Here is a 20959-nt window from a genome sequence, read left to right as displayed (position 1 = left end):
CACACTTATTTGACACTTCATATTGTCAGTGTAGAAAGAACAAAAGGGAAAAAAATTGCGAAATTTACGATCAGCATTCACTTTCACTTGCATCAATTTCTTGGATAATGTCTTTTACTTTGATTGCTCCGGCTTTCATTTTGATCACTTTTACCCTCTCTTACAGCATCAGAGCTCTTCTTGTCTTAGCTGCTTGACATCCAAAGGTCTGTTTTGTCGCCATTTTAGCAATGCAAGGTCCATGCTTGTCTGAATCTACCAATAACAAATACTTCCTGGACCCGGTGGCTTTTCTTTCCACCATCTCACTGTCTCTAACTCGACCTCCCCTCGATCGCCACCCAAGACAGCGTTGCTCAGCTGATGTCATGCAATGAACTTTTAAGCCAGCCACGGGATGCTTCGTAGTCCTCGGTGGCCATAGTTAGCTTTCGAAGGCTAAAAACCTTACGCTAACTGGAGGCCAGGATGATGCTCGGTAAGCCAATGGCAGAGCAGCTATGAGTATGTTGCGTCCAGGAAACTCACAGCTGTGACCGAAATAAACATTGTTCACTATGTAAACCAGTGTGGTGGTTGCTGTTGCCGTTTCCGAACGAAGCAGTAGAGGTCGCTGTTGGATTAGACTTCGTTGTAGTCAACGTCTTCACGAGGCTGGAGCAGAGAAAATGATTTCGTATAACACAACAGGGGTTTTTTTTCATCGTATGGGGGGCAGTAGAATGGGAATGGTGTTAATGCATGAAGATTTTTTCACATTAGGGGGTATTTTCGCCCATGTAGGTTTCGTTCTAGAGGAGTTTCACTGTATCAAGCAGAGCGAAAGTGATCAGTGGTAGAATAAAATACTATAACAGTTGTACAGTTGGTGCAGAAAATCATATCACCATTTTAAAGTGACCAGTAGCAGTATTTGTAGTACAACAAATGTGCAATTGTACAGATGTCCTTGAGCGCTTTAAAGTGTCTGGTGCGGCGGAGTATAGATCAGTGACAGTGGTTCAAGTCAGTACAGAGCTGGAGCTACAATGATTAAAGCGGTATTGCTGTTCCACAGGGTTGTGCAAAATTGCAAAGAGCCACTATACAGGTAGATTTAGATTACTGTTTAGGGAGTTAATGGCAAGAGGGAAGAAGCTGTTTCAGTGTCTGCTGGATTTGGTGCGCATGGATCGGTCGCGCCTGCCTGAGGGGAGTAGCTGGAAAAGGTGGTGGGCAGGGTGCGGGGGGTCCAGTAGGATTTTCTGTGCCCTTGTCTTGGTTCTTGCAGTGTGCAAGTCCTCAAGAGTGGGTAGGGAGGTGCCAATGATTTTTTCCGCCGTCCTAACTGTCCCTTGAAGTCGGATTTTGTCCTTTTTTGTGGCGGCCCCAAACCAAACCATGATGGATGAACAAAGGATTGATTCGATGACTGCCGTGTAGAACTGTCGTAGCACCTCCCGTGGCAGGCCATGCTTCCTCAGCAGCCTCAGGAAGTACATCCTCTGCTGGGCCCTTTTCAGGATGGAGTTGGTGTTGACCTCCCACTTCATGTCCTGGGAGACTGTGATTCCCAGGAACTTGAAGGTCTCAACGGTTGACACAGGGCAGTTGGATAGTGTGAGGGGCAGCTGTGGTGAAGAATGTTTCCTGAAGTCCACGATCATCTCTACTGTCTTGAGTTTGTTGAGGTGCAGTCATTCGTGTAGAAGGAGAAGAGCAGTGGAGAGAGGACGCATCCCTGTGGGGCTCCAGTGCTAGTCGTGCGTGTTGATGATGATGTTCTTCCCAGTCTCACCTGTTGTGTCCATCCCGTCAGGAAGCTGAGGATCCACTGGCAGATCGTAGGGGACACATCGAGCTGGAGAAGTTTGGGGGTCAGTAGTTCCGGGATAATGGTGTTGAAAGCAGAGCTGAAATCCACAAACAGGAACCTTGCATAGGTCCCTGTGCTGTCGAGGTGCTCGAGGATGTAGTGCAGCCCTATGTTGACTGTGTCCTCCACAGACCTGTTTGCCCTGTAGGCAAACTGAAAAGGGTCCAGCAGGGGTCCGTGATGTTCTTTAGGTGGTTCAGCACAAGGTGTTCAAAGGACTTCATGACCACAGACGTCAGAGCGACAGGCCTATAGTCGTTCAGTTCAGATGTTGCCGGTTTCTTGGGAACTGGAATGATGGTGGACTGTTTGAAGCAGGATGGGACCGCTCCAGGGATCTGTTGAAGATTTGTGTGAAGACCGGAGCCAGCTGGTCAGCATAGACTTTCAGGCAGGAGTTGACGTGTTCAATAAAGATTTTTTTTTTTAAAAAAGCGTCCATTGTGAGCAGACGTGTTCAAAGATAAAAAAAAAAAAAGAGCATCCATTGTGCATCCATTGTGAGCAGACGTGTTCAAAGATTTTTTTTAAAAAAAGAGCGTCTATTGTGCGTCAATTGTGAGCAGATGTGTTCAATAAAGGTTTTTAAAAAAGCAGACGTGTTTGTTGAGATCGACGCAAATTGGACTGTTATTTCTGCATGGCACCAAAGAAAGCAAGTGGAAGTAGTAAAGCTGCTGAAAAAAGAGGAAAATAGTGTGCAAAACTATTGAATTTAAGAAAGATTTGATAGTGAAATATGAATCAGGTGTGCATCTGTCTGTGTTGGCTAAGGAGTTCGGCATGCCGAAATCAGCAGCATCCTAAAAAAGAAAGACCATCATAAAGTCAGCGAGGTGGCTAAAGGATCTCGTGTGTTTCGTGAACAAAGGCCACAAATATTAGAGGAAGTGGAGAAACGTTTGCTTATTTTCAGAAATGAGAAACAGCTAGCAGGGGACAGTCTTAGCCAAGATAGGATTTGTGGAAAAACAAGACAATTGTATGGAGATTTGATAAAAGGAGGATCCTAGCATTGCTCCTCAAGAGTTTGATTTTAAACAGAGGTGAAAGTGGACTTTTCTGAAAATTCTGGAATGAATGAATGAATAAATCAATAAATAAATAAATAAATAAATAAGTGTGTGTGTGTGTGTGTGTGTGTGTGTGTGTGTGTGTGTGTGTACCGTAGTGCCGTAGTGTAGGATTGCAGAAAGTGCGTCCATAGTTACAGCCATGACTTTAGGGTTTATTAGTTCAAGGTTTAAAATGTAATCTACAATTGTCACGATGAGAGTGAGAAAGAGAGAGAGAGAGAGAGAGAGAGAGAGAGAGAGAGAGAGAGAGAGAGAGAGAGAGAGATATGTGACTTGAATTTTTATGTTTCAATGTTAATGTTTAAAAATAAAACATACTTGTACAGTTTGTACAGTATATTTTACATATTACCTGCTCTCTTATTACATGTGTATACAGTTTATGGTGTAAAATAGTGAAAGAAATGCTTTCAAAAAAGTTGTTTTCTAGACTTGGAATGGATTAAAATTGATTACATTGACTATAAAGTTGAGTTTGAAAATCTCATCAAGGCCCAGGAATATCTTCCACAGCAAACTTAATATGGACGAGACTGGACTTATGTGGATAAAGTGGTTCAGAAAATGGATGGAGGGATGTTACCTCGTACCGTAGTGGAGGATTGCAGACAGCGTGTCCATAGTTAGAGCCATTAGTTTAGGGTTTAAAATTCAAGGTGTAAAATTGGCATCATGGCCATGCTGGATGAGGATTGCCGCTGTAAAAAATCTACAATTGTCACGATGAGAGAGAAAGACAGAGAGAGAGAGAGAGAGAGAGAGAGAGAGAGAGAGAGAGAGAGAGAGAGAGAGAGAGAGAGAGAGGGAGATGTTCAATTTTAATGTTAGAACGTCAATGTTTATGTGAAAATTGGTAAAAATAAAACATACAAAATGCGTGTAGTTTGTTGTTACCTGCTTTCTTATTACACATATATACAGGTTATGGTGTAAAATACAGTGATGGCAATGGCGAGTGATGAAAAAAGCGGAAAGGGGCGTGGCCTGGACGGGGCGTGGTTACTTACAAAAGTGGCACTAAACATGCTGAAGATGAAGTGTATTGAATTTACACACTATTTGAAACTTGAACAGAAAAAAATCCCAAGATTGCCACTATTCTTTCAAGTGAAAATTTGTGCAATTTTGCCTATGCATTCCTGGTGAGCACCAATATGTAACTCCAAATTTGCTGCTCAAAATCAAAACTAAAAAAGGAAACACATTCCCTAACATATTTAAGATTTGTTCATAACTTGTATTCATAAAGTGTTGTGTAAATGTGATAAAAAGCTGTTGATTCTTACCTCATACAGTGATAGTGAAGTCCCACACGGTTTACTATATATGGGTTATGAATGTATTTTAGAATGACATCGTCACACACTGTACACAGAGCTTTACCGGCGACATCGAGCTTTTTTCATGAAATCCGACACAAGCACAATGGTTCCTCTTTACTGTTTCCTACTGGGGACACCGTCAGCTTTCTATCCAACCAGTCCCATCGAAACGTGTTTTTCAGATCCGCATCTATCTGACGCACTTTAGCTTCGTCGCGAGTCTCGATAACATTCGGCATTCGCGAGAAAGGGGTTTAGGAAGGCGAACACGGATTGGTTGTGATTTGCATTTGCCGACATAGCAACCAATCACAACAAGTAAGACATCATACACGTCCAATCGCAGGGCTGTTTACAATCGGAAGACGGAAAGACTGATCGGGGTGAGCTCGTGAAAACTCGACGATAAGGTACCTGGCCCCCCCCTAAAATTTTCTCAACGGATTTAGACGATTCACAAAAATGATCAATTTAAGAAATAAAACGGCGGATTTCCGCGTATCCACGGAAAATTGCCATCACTGAAAATAGTTGAAAAAAATGCTTTTAAAAAGTTGTTTTCTAGACTCTAAATTTTTTTACATTGATTCTAATGGGAAATGGTTTCGGTTTTCGAACAATTCCGTTTCCGAACAGCCTTCTGGAACGGATTATGGTCGAAAACCGAGGTTTGACTGTATATTCATTCAGGAGATGCTATCAGCCACAGCTGACACCCATTCAGCCTGCACACTACTGAAGCCAACTTTCAAGCTTATATGGCACGCCTGTCCTTTCAACTGTAATGGTCCTTTGACTGCCTGATGCTGTTCCTTTGCTCTTCCAACTCAAAGACATCACATACATGCTTGTGACAAAGCAAATAAAGAGCAACTTTTATCTTAATACAATTATTTACGACCATGCCGAGAAGTGTGTGGCTTCACCACGGTGTTGGAGGAACGTGGCCTTCTTTCCCCCGCGTGTTCATTAAATTTCGGATGAGGAGGACATTGGTTATACAAATATAGGCTGGAGTCGATGAACAGTTTCTTCGAAGCTTTTAATAACAGAATATTCCAGGCACCCGTGGTTTACAGACAATGGCTGTGTTGGTCACGAGTGCAAAGAAGGAAGGGATTCACATCATATTTATATTATCATAAGGGTGGTACCGAAACACAAGGTGTGACATCAGAACTTTTGTTTCGACTAAACTGTTTCTTAGCTTGTATCAACTTGTGCATTCCAATGTTTGTCCATCTCTCCAAGGTCTCCAGTAGGGAGTGTTCCAATTTTAAGTGATGATTGCTCCAAGGACGCCAAGCTACGCTGCGAGCATGGGAAAGTTATACAGCATGATTGAATATGAGCAGAATACACACTTCACTGGCTACAATATACTTATGTTTACACCGCACGTGTGGTAAAATTACAGTATGTTGTCCTAGTAAACACTTACAAACTGCATGTCAAAGGTTTTAGTAAAGTTTTACCTGTACACCATCTTTCATATTAATTATTGCTTCATTTGTCGTTACCTTAGTACGCTATATGCATAGTAGACATGGAAGTATGTTGTAAAACATATTCATTATTGAACAATGAACTCATTCGAAAAGGACTTTGAAAAAAGGAATTGCAAATCAAATTGCAATGGCAGTTTTGAGTGGGGAAAAAAGTATCTTCGATTATTATTCATCATGGTTCAGGCCTAATTTTCCTCCTCAGAAAACTGAGGTCTTTTAGAGTTCAGGGGTCACTCAAGACCTTCTATGACTCTGTGGTGGCCATTCATTATGGCATAGTCTGCTGGTCAGGCAGCATCTCAGCCAGGGACAGAGAGAGACAGGACCGACTGGGCTGCTCCCTGGACACTCTGGAGGAGGTGGGCAACAGGAGGGTGCTAGCTAAGCTATAGTTATGATGAACAGACCCTCCCACTCTCTCCAGGCCACCCTGGCAGACACTGGGCAGCTCCTTCAGCCAGAGACTGATACAGCCGCGCTGCAAGAAGGAGCGGTACCGCTGCACCTTCCTGCCGACTGCTGTCAGGCTATTGAGTAGACGGTCATGAAAACCTGGACTCACCCCCATTCCCCCATTTTTAATATGCTTATATTTATATACCCATTCAATTTTCCAAACTGCTTTATCCTCACTAGGGTCGCGGGGGGTGCTGGAGCCTATCCCAGCTGTCTTCGGGCAATAGACGGGGTACACCCTGAACCGATTGCCAGACAATCGCAGGGCACACAGAAACGAACAACCATTCGCGCTCACACTCACACCAAGGGACAATTGGGAGTTTTCAACCAGCCTGCCATGCATGTTTTGGAAATGTAGGAGGAAAACGGAGTACCCAGGAAAAACCCACGCAGGCGCGGGGAGAACATGCAAACTTCACACAGGGAGGCCGGAGCTGGAACTGAACCCGGTACCTCTGCACTGTGAAGTCGACGTGTTAACCACTCGACGACCGGGCTGCCATATTTATGTATTTTAAATTTATTTATCTACTTTTTGTCTTCTACTTTCTCCCTTTCATAATTTTGCTGCTGTAAAATGGGAATTTCTCCATTGTGAGACAAGTCAAGGTTTTCTTAACTTTAATAGATTTACAGATAGTCTCGAAATTTACCGAACAGTGGACCATTGAAACTGTCCGAGTACACGCTCAAGCTGAAACTTAATAACATTCAATTCAATGGATGCTGAAATATTTTACCTAAAATGGCTGCATGTTCAGAGTGAAGAATGAATGAATTGTCATGCAGTGATGACGTACAGTCTCACCTGGGATGTTCATCAATAATTTTGTTGATGTAACACGGCCAGTTGGTTCACTTCAAAAGAGTACAAGCTGCTGAGTTCTTTTGTCCGACATTCATCCATCCATCCAATATCCATAATCCATTTTTCCTCATTGGGGTCGTGGGCGTGCTGGAGCACAGCTGTCTTCGGCAGTCGGCAGAGTACACCCTGAACTGCTATATTTAGTGAGTATTCAGACCCTCTCGAGCGACTCTTCTTTTCAAAAAAGTGACAAGTGACAATCTAGCGACTTTTTCTGGTGTTATTGGAGAGTTTTGGAGTCTGGGTGGTGAAAGCACGTTGTCCTCAATAAGCAGCGCCAGGTGTTGTTGTGGCCCCTCCCTCAAATGAAGCCGCTGCTAGCTGATGGCGCCAGTTTTACAATCTGGGCTGGATGTAAATGTAAAATTTTTCTTTTGTCTAAAGTAAACAAAAAAAAAACCAACAAAAAAAATTACAAAAGAAAAAAAAAAAACATCCCTCCAAGTAAATCACATGCCCTGATTCATCATTTAACGATGTTTAGGACAGCCAATAGCTAATTTCCTTACCAATGAGTTCGAAACGCTGCTTGAAGTTGACCGCTGTTTACGGTAGCGAGCAGCTAGTGATTACAGCGGTTATCACCCCAAAACGTCAACATGGCTGAGAGGAAACGAGCCAAGAACTACCATTTTCACCCTGACTGGAAGCAAGATTATTTTTTTCTTTATTCTCATTCAAAGCCTGTTTGTTTGATTTGCAATGCAACTGTGGCTTTGGTGAAGAAAGCGAATCTGGAGCGGCATTTCACAACGGTACACAGGAGCTATGAGACAGATTTCCCTGCACAAACACTCATGTGCCACAAAAGTGCAGAATTTGAAAGCACAGCTTGCAGCACGGCAGTCAATCTTCACCAAAGCGAAGACGCAGAGTAAGGCTGCAACTATTGCTTCGTATCGAGTCAGTCACATGCTTGCCAAACATAACAAGCCATTCAAAGATGGTAATACAGTGAAACTCCTCAACAACGAAACCTACATGGGTGAAAATACCGCCTAGTGTGAAAAAGTCTTCATGCATTAACACCATTCCCACTCTCCTGCCCCCCATACAACGAAACAAACCTGTTGCGTTATACGAAATCTTTTTCTCTGCACTTGCCTCGCGAAGAGATTCCCTACAACGAAGTCTAATCCAACAGCGACTTCTACTGCTTCGTTCGGAAACGGCAACAGCAACCACAACACTGGTTTACAGTAAATATTCCCATCTACGGAGTTTTTTCAAAAGGAAATTGCTTCACCCGGACTAAAAACCTATGCATTAAAATTTCGACAACGATGTTACATTAACGATCAATTCATAACACCGGAATTTCCACTACCCGGAACCCGGAAGCCATACAGAAGCACGCAGTGGCGCAAACACAAGCAAGTCCCGCTCGACACTACGGAATAACTGTGTCCGCGCCGCTATTTACTCTCATTGGATACAAAACGGCGACATGTAAGTGACTCTAATAGCATGAGTTTTACTGGAATAGTGAACAATTTTTATTTCATTCACACCTCCGAGTTTCCTGAACACAACATACTCATAGCTACTCTGCCATTGGCTTACCGAGCATCATCCTGGCCTCCGATTGGCCAAGAGGGACCTCACTATCTATGTGTGTAGATACTGTAGCTAGATCCGTGGAAGATAGAGCGGGATGCATCCGATGAGCTGCTCAGAGTAAATTGCTTGTGGCTTGATGGACAGTTGAATAAATGAATGTTTCCTGGAATGCTTTACTTGTTATCATGCTAAAAACCTTACGCTAACTGGAGCGCTAATTAGAGAGAAGGCGAGTTCCATCACGCTAACTATGGCCATCGAGGACTACGAAGCGTTCCGTGGCTGGCTTTAAAAGTTCATTGCATGACATCAGCTGAGCAACGCTGTCTTGGGTGGCGATTGAGGGGAGGTCGAGTTCGAGATAGTGGAAAAAAAAGCCACCGGGTCCAGGAAGTATTTGTTATTGTTAGATTCAGACGCAGCACGAACGTTGCATTGCTAAAATGGCTACAAAACGGACCTTTGGATGTCAAGCAGCTAAGACAAGAAGCGCTCTGACGCTGGAAGAGAGGGTAAAAGTGATCAAAATGAAAGACGGAGGAATCAAAATAAAATACATTATCCAAGAAATTGATGTAAGTGAAAGTGAATGCTGATCGTAAATTTCGCAATTTCTTTCCTTTTTTTTTTCTTTCTCCACTGACTATATGAAGTGTCAAATAAGTGTGTGCTCATACTCATGCACTATTGGAATAAAAATAAAGAGTACACATACGTTTTTGTGTGCGTGTGCACATACGTTTGTGTGTGTGTGTGTGTGTGTGTGTGTGTGTGTGTGTGTGTGTGTGTGTTTAAATCTGAGATCAAATTTGCTACAGTGAAAAACCCCTGTTGTGAAAAATTTCTTGCAAACATAATTTCGTTGTAGAGGAGTTTCACTGTATTGTGAAGGAAGCCTTTCTCGAGGCAGCGGAGAGCCTTTTTGATCATTTTAAAAATAAAACAGAGATCGTGGACGCCATTAAAGGAGTGCAACTCTTCCACAATACTGCTACAAGGCGATGTGAGGGAATGGCGGTGGATGTGGAGGAACAACTCAGGAAGGATATTAATGCATTGGAGTGCTTTTCCCTCCAATTTGACGAGTCGACTGATATGGTGGATGTGGCACAATTGTGTGTTTTCATCAGAATGGTTTTTCAAGACGTGCACCAATGAAGAGCTACTCACCATTTTGCCATTAAAATGACACACCAGGGGTGAGGATATTTTTAATGCTTTCATTGGATTTAAGATAAGAAAACCTTGATTAGTCTCACAATGGAGAAATTCCCAATTCACAGCAGCAAAGTTCTGCATCCTCGTTGTTGTATGAAGCAGTTATAGATGAAAGAGGAGAGGATCAAAGTGTCCTTTCACCAGTGGATCAGAGACGTCATGCTGAAAATGTGCACACGTCTGCTACAAGCCAAGTTTTGAAAGCAAACACGAAGCTGTAGTGTCCATTGACGAAAAGAGATTTGCTCACATCTCCTGTCCCACGTAATCCGCTTCAATTCCAAGCCACGACTCCCAGTTCCACATATGCATTGGCGCTCTGCGCTGACGCTCCTTTCTTCTCATCGTCGGCTCCTCAAGCCATGTATCCATCTAGCCACAGACTGTCCAACAGCACCGACCTCTCCGCTACACAAAGCGAAGCTGTGAAAAATGCTGCCCATTACAGGCGCAAAAAAACACAAGCGTCCCGGAGCTGTCCAGCAATGACAGTCAAATGGTACCGACATTCCTCCCAATCAAAGAACAGTGCTGGTATACCCGTGCTGCCGAGAAGGCGCAACCACCAAGCACCAAGTCTCGTCCTTGATGAATGTCATGGCCAAAAAAATGCTGAAAAACAATCCACATTCTGTCCACACAACGCAACAACAAACACAAAGTGACAAAACAAAACACAAAAACAACAAAAAAAACAACAAAAAAAAAGCAAGGCTCATGAGAGCACTTGCAGAGGGCTGCCTACTCGGGCGCCATCTTGGACTTACATCTGTTATTTGTTCACGGGACAAAACTGCTGCTCTTCAAGCTGATCTCCAACACAACTGATGGGGCGCCGTCTATGGTGGGCTGCGGAGCTGTTGGCTGAAATCAAGGACTTCCTGAGGCTTTCAAAACACGTGGATTACATACAAAGCTTGAGGACCACCAGTGGCTTTTAGATTTCTTTCCTCACTGATCCCACTGGCAAGCGCAAAGAATTGAATTTAGAGATGCAGAGTAAGGGTAAAGATGTCGTCAACAAGATGAGTTCAGTGAGCACATTTAAAAGCAAGCTAAAGCTGATGTCCAACAGGCTGCAGCTTGGTAACCTGTGCAACTTCCCTCACATGCAAGAGGAACTACAACGTCAAGGGATAGGTGTGACACAGCTTGACAGTGCACGTTATGAGGAGCATGTTCAGAGCATCTCGTCAAAGTTTGAGAAGCGTTTTACTGACTTTGCATCCATCAAGCCTAAAGTCAGCTACAGTGATCCCTCGTTATTTCGCGGTTCATGTATCGCGGCCTCGGTGCATCGCGAATTTTTTTCAAACAGTCATTTAAAAAAAAAAAAAAAAGTGAAAACGCCGCAAAATGTCCGGAAAAGCTCCGCGAGAGGCAGTGAAAGTCAGCAAAACAACAGCAAGTCACATAGAGCAACATATACAGTACTGTATGTCTTTACTGTATTTCGTTATTCATACACTAACCTAACTTATACATGTTTAAAAATATTAGTATATTGCATTAAGTAATGTTAATTACTACAAACATGCATGTATACCATTAAATTTGGCCTTATAAATATTTATACTCATACACATGTACATATACCTATGTGGGGGGGGTTCGCTACTTCGCGGATTTTCGTTTATCGCAGGTGGTTTCGGTCCCCATTAACCATGATAAATGAGGGATTACTGTATATGTGTTATCCATTTGTTGCAAGTATTGACATTGGTGACATTGCCACCAAAGTCAAATCACTTTTCGACTTTGAAAGCTCCACTCTTCAGAATGAGATGAGATTGCAAAATGACATGGAGATCAAAGCCAGATCAACATCCACTCAACCTGGAGAGCGTGCAGTGTTCTGGTAACTACTGGTGGCAGAGAAGTATCCCAATATCAGATGTGCTTTGAAACTGACGGATGTTTTTGGATCAACCTATCTTTGTGAGTCTGCTTTCTCACACATGAAACATCATCAAGTCCAAGTACAGATCAACACTGACTGATGGTCACCTTGCAGCCTGCCTAAGTCTTGCAACCAGCTCCTACACTCCTTGTGCACATTTTGAGCATGACGTCTCTTATCCACTGGTGAAAGGACACTTTGATTCTCTCCTCTTTCATCTCAAACTGCTTTAAAGAACAAAGCGTATGAGGTAAAAGTGGTTAGGATTGCACGACTGTCTGTGTTTTATGTTATGTGTTGTTTATTATTTTACTTTATGTTAACTGTTTTGTTAAGTGCTTTGTTACAGCTGCAGCTGTTGTGAAAGTGCTATATAAATCAGCATGCATTGTATTGTATTGTACTCCTAACTATAAAAAGCTAGCCTCCTCCTCTGAGTGCCAGGTCTCCCTCTAAGGTAGGAAGTGATATTCTTTTTTTCAAATAGAGATCTACCTGTTTCGTAGCTGTCTTTTTTCTGTTTGGTTCATATATTAAGGTCAGTAATGGCTATTGCTCATCATGCAGATTAGTGTGTGTGTGGGGGGGTAGTCGTGGTGGTGGGTCTGATGTTGAAACTGGACTAGTAGATCTCCGGAGGTTGGCTCCTTGAAAAGTAGCCCTTGGGACAAAAAAGGTTGCGCACCCCTGATTGAGAGTGTTACATTAACCTGCCATGCAGGTTAACATGCAGACTCCACACAGGAAGGCCGGAGCCAGAATCTATTCCTTCACCTCTGCACTGTGGAGTGGATGTGCTTACCGCCCTTTTTGTCCATCAAAGAGTGTTTATTAACGCCCCCCACACACACGACAACCTATATTTGTGTAAGAAATGGGATTTGTGCCCTGCAATTTTAATAATTTTCCCTTTTTTTCCCTCCTCTACTTAGGAACCCTCTTTTGGAGTAAACTGCTGGCCTTGTGGATTCTGACAGTGTGATGTAGTGTAAAAAAAAACCCAACAACAACAACAACAAAAAAAACACGACCAACGGACTGAAATTCTTCGGCTTTGGGAGATTTTAGTGCAGGACAAGGAAGATGAAGACAGCTATCATACGCACGCACTTACATACGCATGTCCTGATGAGCAACAGCCTGATGCGGATGCATATGACGCACTTTTGCAGCCTGTTAACGCGTAGCTCACACATACCGTTTTAAAGCGCTTCCCTCAGCTCTCGAGATTCCTATTCTTTGCCCAGGCCCTCGATGAATTGTACACGAAACAAACTTTTAATGAGAATAATGATAACGATAAAAGATACGGCACAACAGCTCTGATCACAAGCTGAAAATGCAAACTGCTGAGTGCTAACAACTAACGGTGATGCAGGTCACGCACCACTGTAGGTTAAAGATTTACCAGCTTTATTATTTTTTTTTAATACTTTTTGTGAAAAGCTCTCACATCAAATACTTAATGTTCCCAGGTTCAACAAAGTTGTTTTCCAACTTATCTAATCAATACTCTCCAAAATAAAAGCCTAAGTTATGAAATAAGCCCCATTCAATGTACATAGACTGAATTGTTTGATGCATTACGATTTTAAGTGATATGTAAGCTCCCTCGATGCACCAGCATTGGAAAAATAGACTTGGTGAACTGGTCTTGCTGCTACTTGGCTATTGTTAGCGGTGAGAAAAATCATTGCATATGCCTTTGAAGAGACGGGACACATGCGAACCGTCGAAGCGACTCGTTGAAATGGAATTCAAACGCCATTATAACCGTACGGTATATGTAGGTGTAGGAAGAGGTAACCAAGCAGTACAAGTGAATGTTGATGACTTATGCAAACAAACTCGCAATTTATGGAGTCCCAAAAGAACGACCATGTCCATATTTGCTCATCAAGAAATTAGTAAATAATGATCATAACAGCCCTACAGAAAGAGCATAGAATTTAAGACCCAGATATTAAAACTTAAGACTTTTTTAGGTATTATTTCCAAATTCATAATTACAATGCTTTTAAGACGTTTTAGGAACCTGTGGGAATCCTGTTAAAAGTGCAGCTGGCTTTGTGGGTGTCTCGGCCGTGCTGTACATTGTCTATGACCGTCAATCCAGTGGTGCAAAAAGATTGTGGGCCGCAGCAGTAAAGACCTACATCAAATCAGCTGATTGTGCAGTCCCATAGGTTATGTGTTTAAGTTAATTCAGTGTGGTTGGTGGATTCATCATCAGTCCTCTTCGTCCTGTCTGGGACATAAGGCCTCAGTCAACTCAATCCATCGTGCCCTGTCTCTGGTCGGTGGATTGGGAGAAAACAAAACTGAGCACTAAGCAGCAACCATTCAACTCCCTTTCGACTCCTTTCGAACCAAAATTGGTATGTGCACCCCTATCTATAATCTGATTTCACAAAAGATTTATAGAATTCTAATTTCATCAATTAAAAGGATACTAAGAATGTCTGACACTTTATACCGTATTGGCCCCAATATAAGACGGCCCTGATTATAACACAACCCCGTTTTTCAAGACTCAAGTTTGAAAAAAGACTTTTTGAACACCAAATTAATTTTTATACAGAAAATAATTACAGTACATCTGAAACAAATGATTATAACAATATATTTGAGAGAAAAACATGTTATTTTGCCTTATTCAAATCTTAATATCTGAACATTTAAATATGTCAACTAAAGTGCAATCACATTCCTAAATGAATGGCTTCTGGTTTTTGAAATGTAAATTACATCATAACTTCTCCTCAGCTGCCGGTTAACCTGGCCGATCTTCGACCCACTTTTCTCCAAATTGTCGCTACGTTTCTCCATTTTCTGTTATCTGTTCTATTATTTTCTTCTCTTTTCTTTCTTACCACTATTTTTTATTTTTCTTCTTTGTGCTCCCGCTATTTTTAATTTTATTCTTTGTGACGGGTTCGCTTTGGCCTGGGGAGTCAAGTCCAGCATTCGCTTCACTGATATCTGGCGCCATCTAGCGTCGTGAATGGGTATAATGTCTAGACCCCGAATATAAGAAGACCCCCACTTTTTCAGTCTTATTTCAATGCAAAAAACACCGTCTTATATTCTAAAATACCCGCAGCACTGATTGGACAAGGAATGTAATGTGATCATCTGCAGCCAGTGATGGCCAAGCAGGCGTGTCGTAACTAATTGACATGTTGAGTCGGGTGTGTCTTAACCTCCATGGTGGAGGCTCCGTTGAACCGCCGAGACCAATTCACCAACCCCAAGCGTTCGATCAAACCCAGGTGAATTACCACTGGACTAAAATAAATCTGACTTAAAGTTAAAATAAAAAAAAAATAAAAACAACAACAATTTAGGCAAAAAGCAATGAATAAACCTTAAAAAATTTTAAAATTAACTGTTGACCCCAAAGTTTTTGTGCAAATTTCCCATGAAGAATTTTGGTTAATCTGCAAACTGTTTCAACAGAATTTGACTTGGGTGGGTTCACATAACACTAAAGAACTGGGTTTGGTAAATTAGGTGCAGTAATAGCAAATTCTCTCATCAAGAAACCCTAAATTGATTATTATCCAACAGAGAATAGCAAACATGTTTAACAAACACACAAAGAGACAAACCTAAGCTGGAGGGCTTGATGAGTATATCCAGTACATCATAGAAGGCCAGAGATTTCATCTGCACATCAGGGTGAACAGGTGGTATTTGGGGAGCAGGGTGCGGGAGATTCATGTTGGTTCTTGTTGAAGGGTTTCTTTCTCAGTCAGCAGCTGAAGTCTGTTACAGCAATGATTCCTGCAGAAATATCAATGGTCATACATCTCTCAAACAAGAGGAACAGCAAAAAGGTTGTCAATTGGTATGATTAAATTGGCAGTAATATTTTCACAAATAAACCTGTAAAAAAAAAAAAAAGCCAATTTTCCATCGAGTACTGTCACAAAGTTCTGTGGAAACGGTGATAGTAATGGAAGCAGGTTTAAAGGGGTGTGTACATGTCTGTAATACCGTGGCTAAAATAATGCCTTATTTTGGTTACTACTTCCAAATACAATGACACGTCAAGTTACAAACTTGACCCCTTTGATAAATGGAAAAGTTGGTAGATTAAAGTTTACCCATTGAATGAAAAGAAATGCAATTAATCCGTTCTAGCCCGCAAACTGGATTCACCTTTTATGATTTTCTTTCTTTATCTTTTATTTATTTTTCTAACGTGTGTATGGTTGAAAATAAATATAGTACAATAGAGACACTAATCAAACAAAAGCAGGGCTCAAAATTATTTTCTGCAGAGCACTTTTACGAATTAATGACTTAACTTTAAGGAGTGATGTTGTGGAGGTGCCTTGGTTGACATGCATTGTACAACATCGCATTGACATAGGGGAACAGTGCCTCTGGATTGCAAGACCGGGGTGGTGGTTCATCTTTTCAAGAAGAGGGACCGGAGGGTGTATTCCAATGACAGAGGAATAATTCCTCAGCCTACCTGATAAGGTCTACTCATAAGGTCTGAGTGAATGCTGGCGCGTCTGGCTGCCGCTGCTCACCCGCGATTTTTTTGTGTATTTTATGTTTTACTGTTGCCTGTCTTCATACGAAAAACCTTACACTCCTATCCCAATCCATTTTGATTCAAAACCCTCAATCGTCATACGACTGTTTTCTATCGCGTTGTCACAGTGTCTACCTGTTCGGCTCTCAGACCAGGCCCCGTGCCATCTCCACTCCTCTGGACCCCATGATAACGGTCAACAGGGCCTATGTCTGGGCCATACTATTATGGACTATCCTGTCGCTCTGTAGAGACGTGATGTCGCTACAGCACCTCCATCGACCTGTGGAAGGACTGCAACAGTACTCTGGCAGAGATTCTCATGCTCCGCTCTCAGTTGTTGGGCTCTACACCACTTCTCAGACATCGCTCTCCTTCCTTCCCGGAAATACATCCACCGTGGGTCTCGTCGGGGCTTCCAACTCGATGGCTCCAAAGGCATCGCGTCCTTTTGGTCATCCTCCCACCGGGCACACAGAAACACCAGCCGGTCCGTGTTCCATAGTGTGTTAGCCGGCCTGGCTAGGTCTGCTAATGGTCCTCGCAACAGCGATATTGCCAGCGTCAACTTCGGACTACGCAACATCCGTTCGCTTACTGGGAAAGGTTATCTTGTCCAAGATATCCTCAATGACCGTAAACTTGACTTTTTATGTTTGAATGAGACTTGACAAACTCTGAGCAACTTTTCCCTGCTCAATGACTCTACTCCCCCAGGATTTGTCTCCTAATTCTTGAAAAAAATTGTTGCCTTTCGGCTTCTCTCCCACCTCGCGAACAATAGTTCCTATGAACGGTTCCAGTCTGGTTTCTGTCCCCGTCACAGGACAGAAACAGCCCTCATAAAAATCACTCATGACCTTCTCATGGCAGCAGACTCCGGTTTAATCTCCATCCTCATCCTCCTCGACATAGGTGCAGCTTTTGACACCATTTCTCAGCCCATCCTCCTTAAAAGACTCTCCACCATAGGCATCACCCACACCCCCCCTACGCTGGTTTCACTCTTATCTCACTGGCTGCTTTCAGTTCATCCAACTCAATTCCTTCACTTCACAGTCCCTCCTCGTTTCTTCTTGTGTGCCCCAGGGCTCTGTCCTGGGACCCTCCTCTTCGTTATCTACCTTCTCCCCCTTGGCAATATTTTCCGTAATTTTGATGTACACTTTCACTGCTTTGCGGATGACACCCCGCTCTACCTCTCCAGCAAACCCGACGCCTCCCTCCCAGCCTCCTCCCTCTCACGCTGCCTCTCAGAAATCAAATGTTGGTTTACCCATAACTTCCTCAAACTTAACAGCGATAAAACAAAACTCCTCCTCGTCGGTACCAAATCCACCCAACACAAAGCCGACAGCTTCTCCTTCACAATTGACAGCTCCACTGTGTCCCCCTCCCTTCTGGTTAAGAGCCTGGGTGTCATCCTCGATAGCTCACTATCTTTCCACTCCCACATCAATAACATAACCCGGTCCGCATATTTCCACCTACGTAATATCAATCGTCTCGGTCCCTCTCTCACCCGTCACACCACTGCGATCCTTGTCCACAGTCTCATCACCTCCAGTATTGACTATTGCAATTCACTTCTTTTTGGTGTCGATCACAAATTCTTCCATAAACTTCAAGTGGTTCAGAATTCTTCAACCCGGATCATCACGAGAACCCCCTCCTTTCATCACATCACCCCCATTCTCCGACAGCTCCACTGGCTCCCTGTCAAACTTAGAATTAATTACAAAATGTTTCTCTATACATTTAAAGCCATCCTTAACCTTGGCCTGTCATATTTCGGTTTGTGACCAACAGGTGGCACTGTGTGGCTTTTCCCTGCAACTGCACACCTGTTGGTTGTTAGGTAATTAGTGGCTAAAAAAGGACTCCTGGCCGACTACTCATTGTCGGGTCATTGTTTGTTTGTTGCTCTTTGCTGCTGTCATGTTTGTCAGTCATGTTTAGATCATGTTTCTGTTACTATTAGTTTTGAGCTTCTGCCATGGTTTTTGTTTGATACTTTGGCTTTGTTTTGTTTTCAGGACTCTGTTTAGGATTTAGTTTTCTCTGTTTTAATACAATTTGTCAAGTACACCCTGCTCCTCTCTCTTGCCTGCTTTTTGGGGTCCACCACCACCTTGCAATGTGACATGGCCCCACTAAGATCAGACAGATGTCTGATCTTCAAATTTCCGTTCCCTCACATTCCCTCAGGTTCTAATCCTTCCACCTCTGTGCACCCTCTGCCCGTCTCAGCACGACGGGGTGCAAAGCTTTTAGCCAATCTGCCCCCAAACTCTGTAACTCACTTCCACCCAACATCCGTGATATTGATTCTCTTCCCACATTCAAATCCCATCTCAAAACCCACCTACTAAAATTAAGATACTCAATTGAAATTGATCTGTTCTTTATTATTTATAATTCTGTGATTTTATTCTTTGTTTTGTACTTGATTGTAAAGTGTCCTTGAGTGTTCTGAAAGGCGCTTATGAATAAACTGTATTGGCGAGAGAGTGCACGAGCAAGCAAGCAATGGCGAACGGCGAGAGAAAGCACCAGCTAGTGAGCTACCGTTCGGCGGTGAACGGCAAGAGAGAGCACCAGCTAGCGAGCTACCGAGCGACGGCGAACAGCAAGAGAGAGCACAAACTAGCGAGCGAGCCTCAGCGGTGAAAAACAAACGACCTGCTGCTAGCCAAATGACCTGCTACTAGCTAAACCTCCTACTGCTAGTCGAACCTCCTGCTGCTAACCAAACCACCTGCTGCTAGCCAATCCACCAGTTGACCTACACCAAACTCTACTCATGCCTCTTCTTGCCCCTCCTTCCGGCTGCAGCAGCTGCACCCACCTTGCCGAGAAGATAGCTGAGCTGGAGCAGAAAATCTCCACACTCACCCAAATCCGTGATGCTGAGCTGCGTATGGACACAATCATCTTTGCTCCTGGACGACCAGAGTCTCCATCTTTCACCGACACCGCTGCTGCCAACAAACCTGCCTCTTGCAGATCCAGATGACACCAGGAGACGACCGGGTGCCAAGCCCAAGCCCAAGCCCAAGCCCAAGTCCATGTCCTGCTCCACCCCACGCGAGCCTGTGTACTGGTCTCTGGTTCATCACAGTGGAAAGACACACATCCCCCCCCACTCCCCGCAGTTCAATATCAAGCTGAAAAACACCTTTGACATCCTCAATCTTCCTCAATCTCCGTGACTGCGCTCCTCTTGCTGGGGTGCCTACAACTTCTACGCCATCCACCACACAGTCCAAAATGAAACGCTCTCCTCAGATCCCTTATCCAGAAAATCCTGTGCACCCCATCTCCTCCATTGCTCACCGCCGCTCTGTACCTCATTTCACTCCAGATGAATGGATGGATGGACGGACACTGATTTGCAAATCATGTTCAATGTATACATAGTTGAATATACCAAAAAGATATTGAATGTTTAAACTGATAAACTATTCTTTTTAGAAAAATAAACATTACATTCGAATTTTATGGCTGGAACACATCTCAAAAAAGCAGGGAGCGGTGGCAAAAAGAATGTTTATCAAATATCTATTTGAAAAATCCCACAGGTGAAGAGGCAAACTGGATGAGTGCCACGATTGGTTATAAATGGAGCGACATTCACCTCTTTGTGAACAACTGCAAGAGAAAATAGTCAAACAGGTTATTAAGCAATCTAGAAAAATCACGGGATGTCAGGTGCAAGCCAAAAAGAAATATTGAAAGCACGTGACTTTTGATCCTTCAGGCAGCACTGCATTAATGTTTAAATGGTATCACCACATGGGCTCAGGAACAATATCATTCAATACAGTTCGGTGTTATATCCGTACGTGCAACTTAAAAACCCTTCTACATAAAGCAAAAGTCATTTATCAACACTGAGAAACGCTGCAGGCTACTGTGGGCCCGAGCTCATCTTAGACGGACTGATGCAAAATGGATGCATGGTGACACCGCCGACCAGGCATTTCGGCGATTTTATCCTCGGCCGTCAAGTGAGAGGTCACCGAACTCCTGTGCATGAAACGGATGATTGCCCATCCTCCCAACAAAGAGGATGATGGAAACGCTCAGCCAGCCTTCACTACTGAGACACCCATTGTCGCGCCATTTTAGGGTATTTCCTCACATCCGTCCGTCACAACAGAGCAGGTGAGGAACCAACTGAGGAAGATGAATGTGAGGAAGGCAGCAGGTCCGGACAAGATCAGTTCCCGGCTCCTCAGGACCTGCACTGACCAGCTGGGTGACATTGTCCAGCAAATGTTCAACCTGAGCCTGAAGCTGGGCAGAGCTCCACAGCTGTGGAAAACTTCGTGCCTGGTCCCAGTGCCTAAGAACCCCCACCCTAGGGAGCTGAACAGCTACAGACCGGTGGCGCTGAGGTCTCACCTGATGAAGACGTTGGAGAGACTCGTCCTCGCCTACTTTCGACCGCTGGTGAGCTCGGCACTGGACCCGCTGCAGTTTGCCTATCAGCCTGGCGTCGGCGTGGAGGACGCCATTTATCTACCTCCTCCACTCAGTGCTCAAGGCTGGGAGCACTGTGAAAATCATGTTCTTTGATTTCTCCAGTGCCTTCAACACCATCCAGCACAACTTACTGGGAGGAAAACTGCAGAACGCCTG

The 20959-nt window shown here is 43.5% G+C and overlaps 1 protein-coding gene and 1 long non-coding RNA gene across 3 annotated transcripts in view; one reads left to right on the top strand and one right to left on the bottom strand.

Annotated features, from left to right (window-relative positions):
* Nucleotides 1–20434, top strand: part of LOC109510564 (uncharacterized) — a 21480-nt gene extending 1046 nt beyond the window's left edge. The window contains exons 2-3 of the long non-coding RNA XR_002167152.1: nt 1543–1545; nt 20423–20434. This is a non-coding gene — a long non-coding RNA (uncharacterized LOC109510564). The remainder of the gene's footprint in view (nt 1–1542; nt 1546–20422) is intronic.
* pias2 (protein inhibitor of activated STAT, 2) overlaps nt 1–20959 on the bottom strand; it is a 158594-nt gene that overhangs the window by 110697 nt on the left and 26938 nt on the right. Inside the window, exon 2 of one of the 2 annotated variants that reach the window (XM_019860949.1) lies at nt 15378–15552. In XM_019860949.1, coding sequence (XP_019716508.1) covers nt 15378–15489 — 112 coding nt within the window. In that variant the 5' untranslated portion in view covers nt 15490–15552. Of the gene's footprint in view, nt 1–15377; nt 15553–20959 lie in introns of those variants that run through there. The other variant, XM_019860950.1, reaches the window with a different exon arrangement.

This window comes from Hippocampus comes, unplaced genomic scaffold (genome assembly GCF_001891065.2).
Source record: "Hippocampus comes isolate QL1 unplaced genomic scaffold, H_comes_QL1_v1.1 scaffold130, whole genome shotgun sequence".
NCBI classification, from domain to species: domain Eukaryota; kingdom Metazoa; phylum Chordata; class Actinopteri; order Syngnathiformes; family Syngnathidae; genus Hippocampus; species Hippocampus comes.
This window is presented reverse-complemented; position numbering and strand designations above follow the sequence as displayed.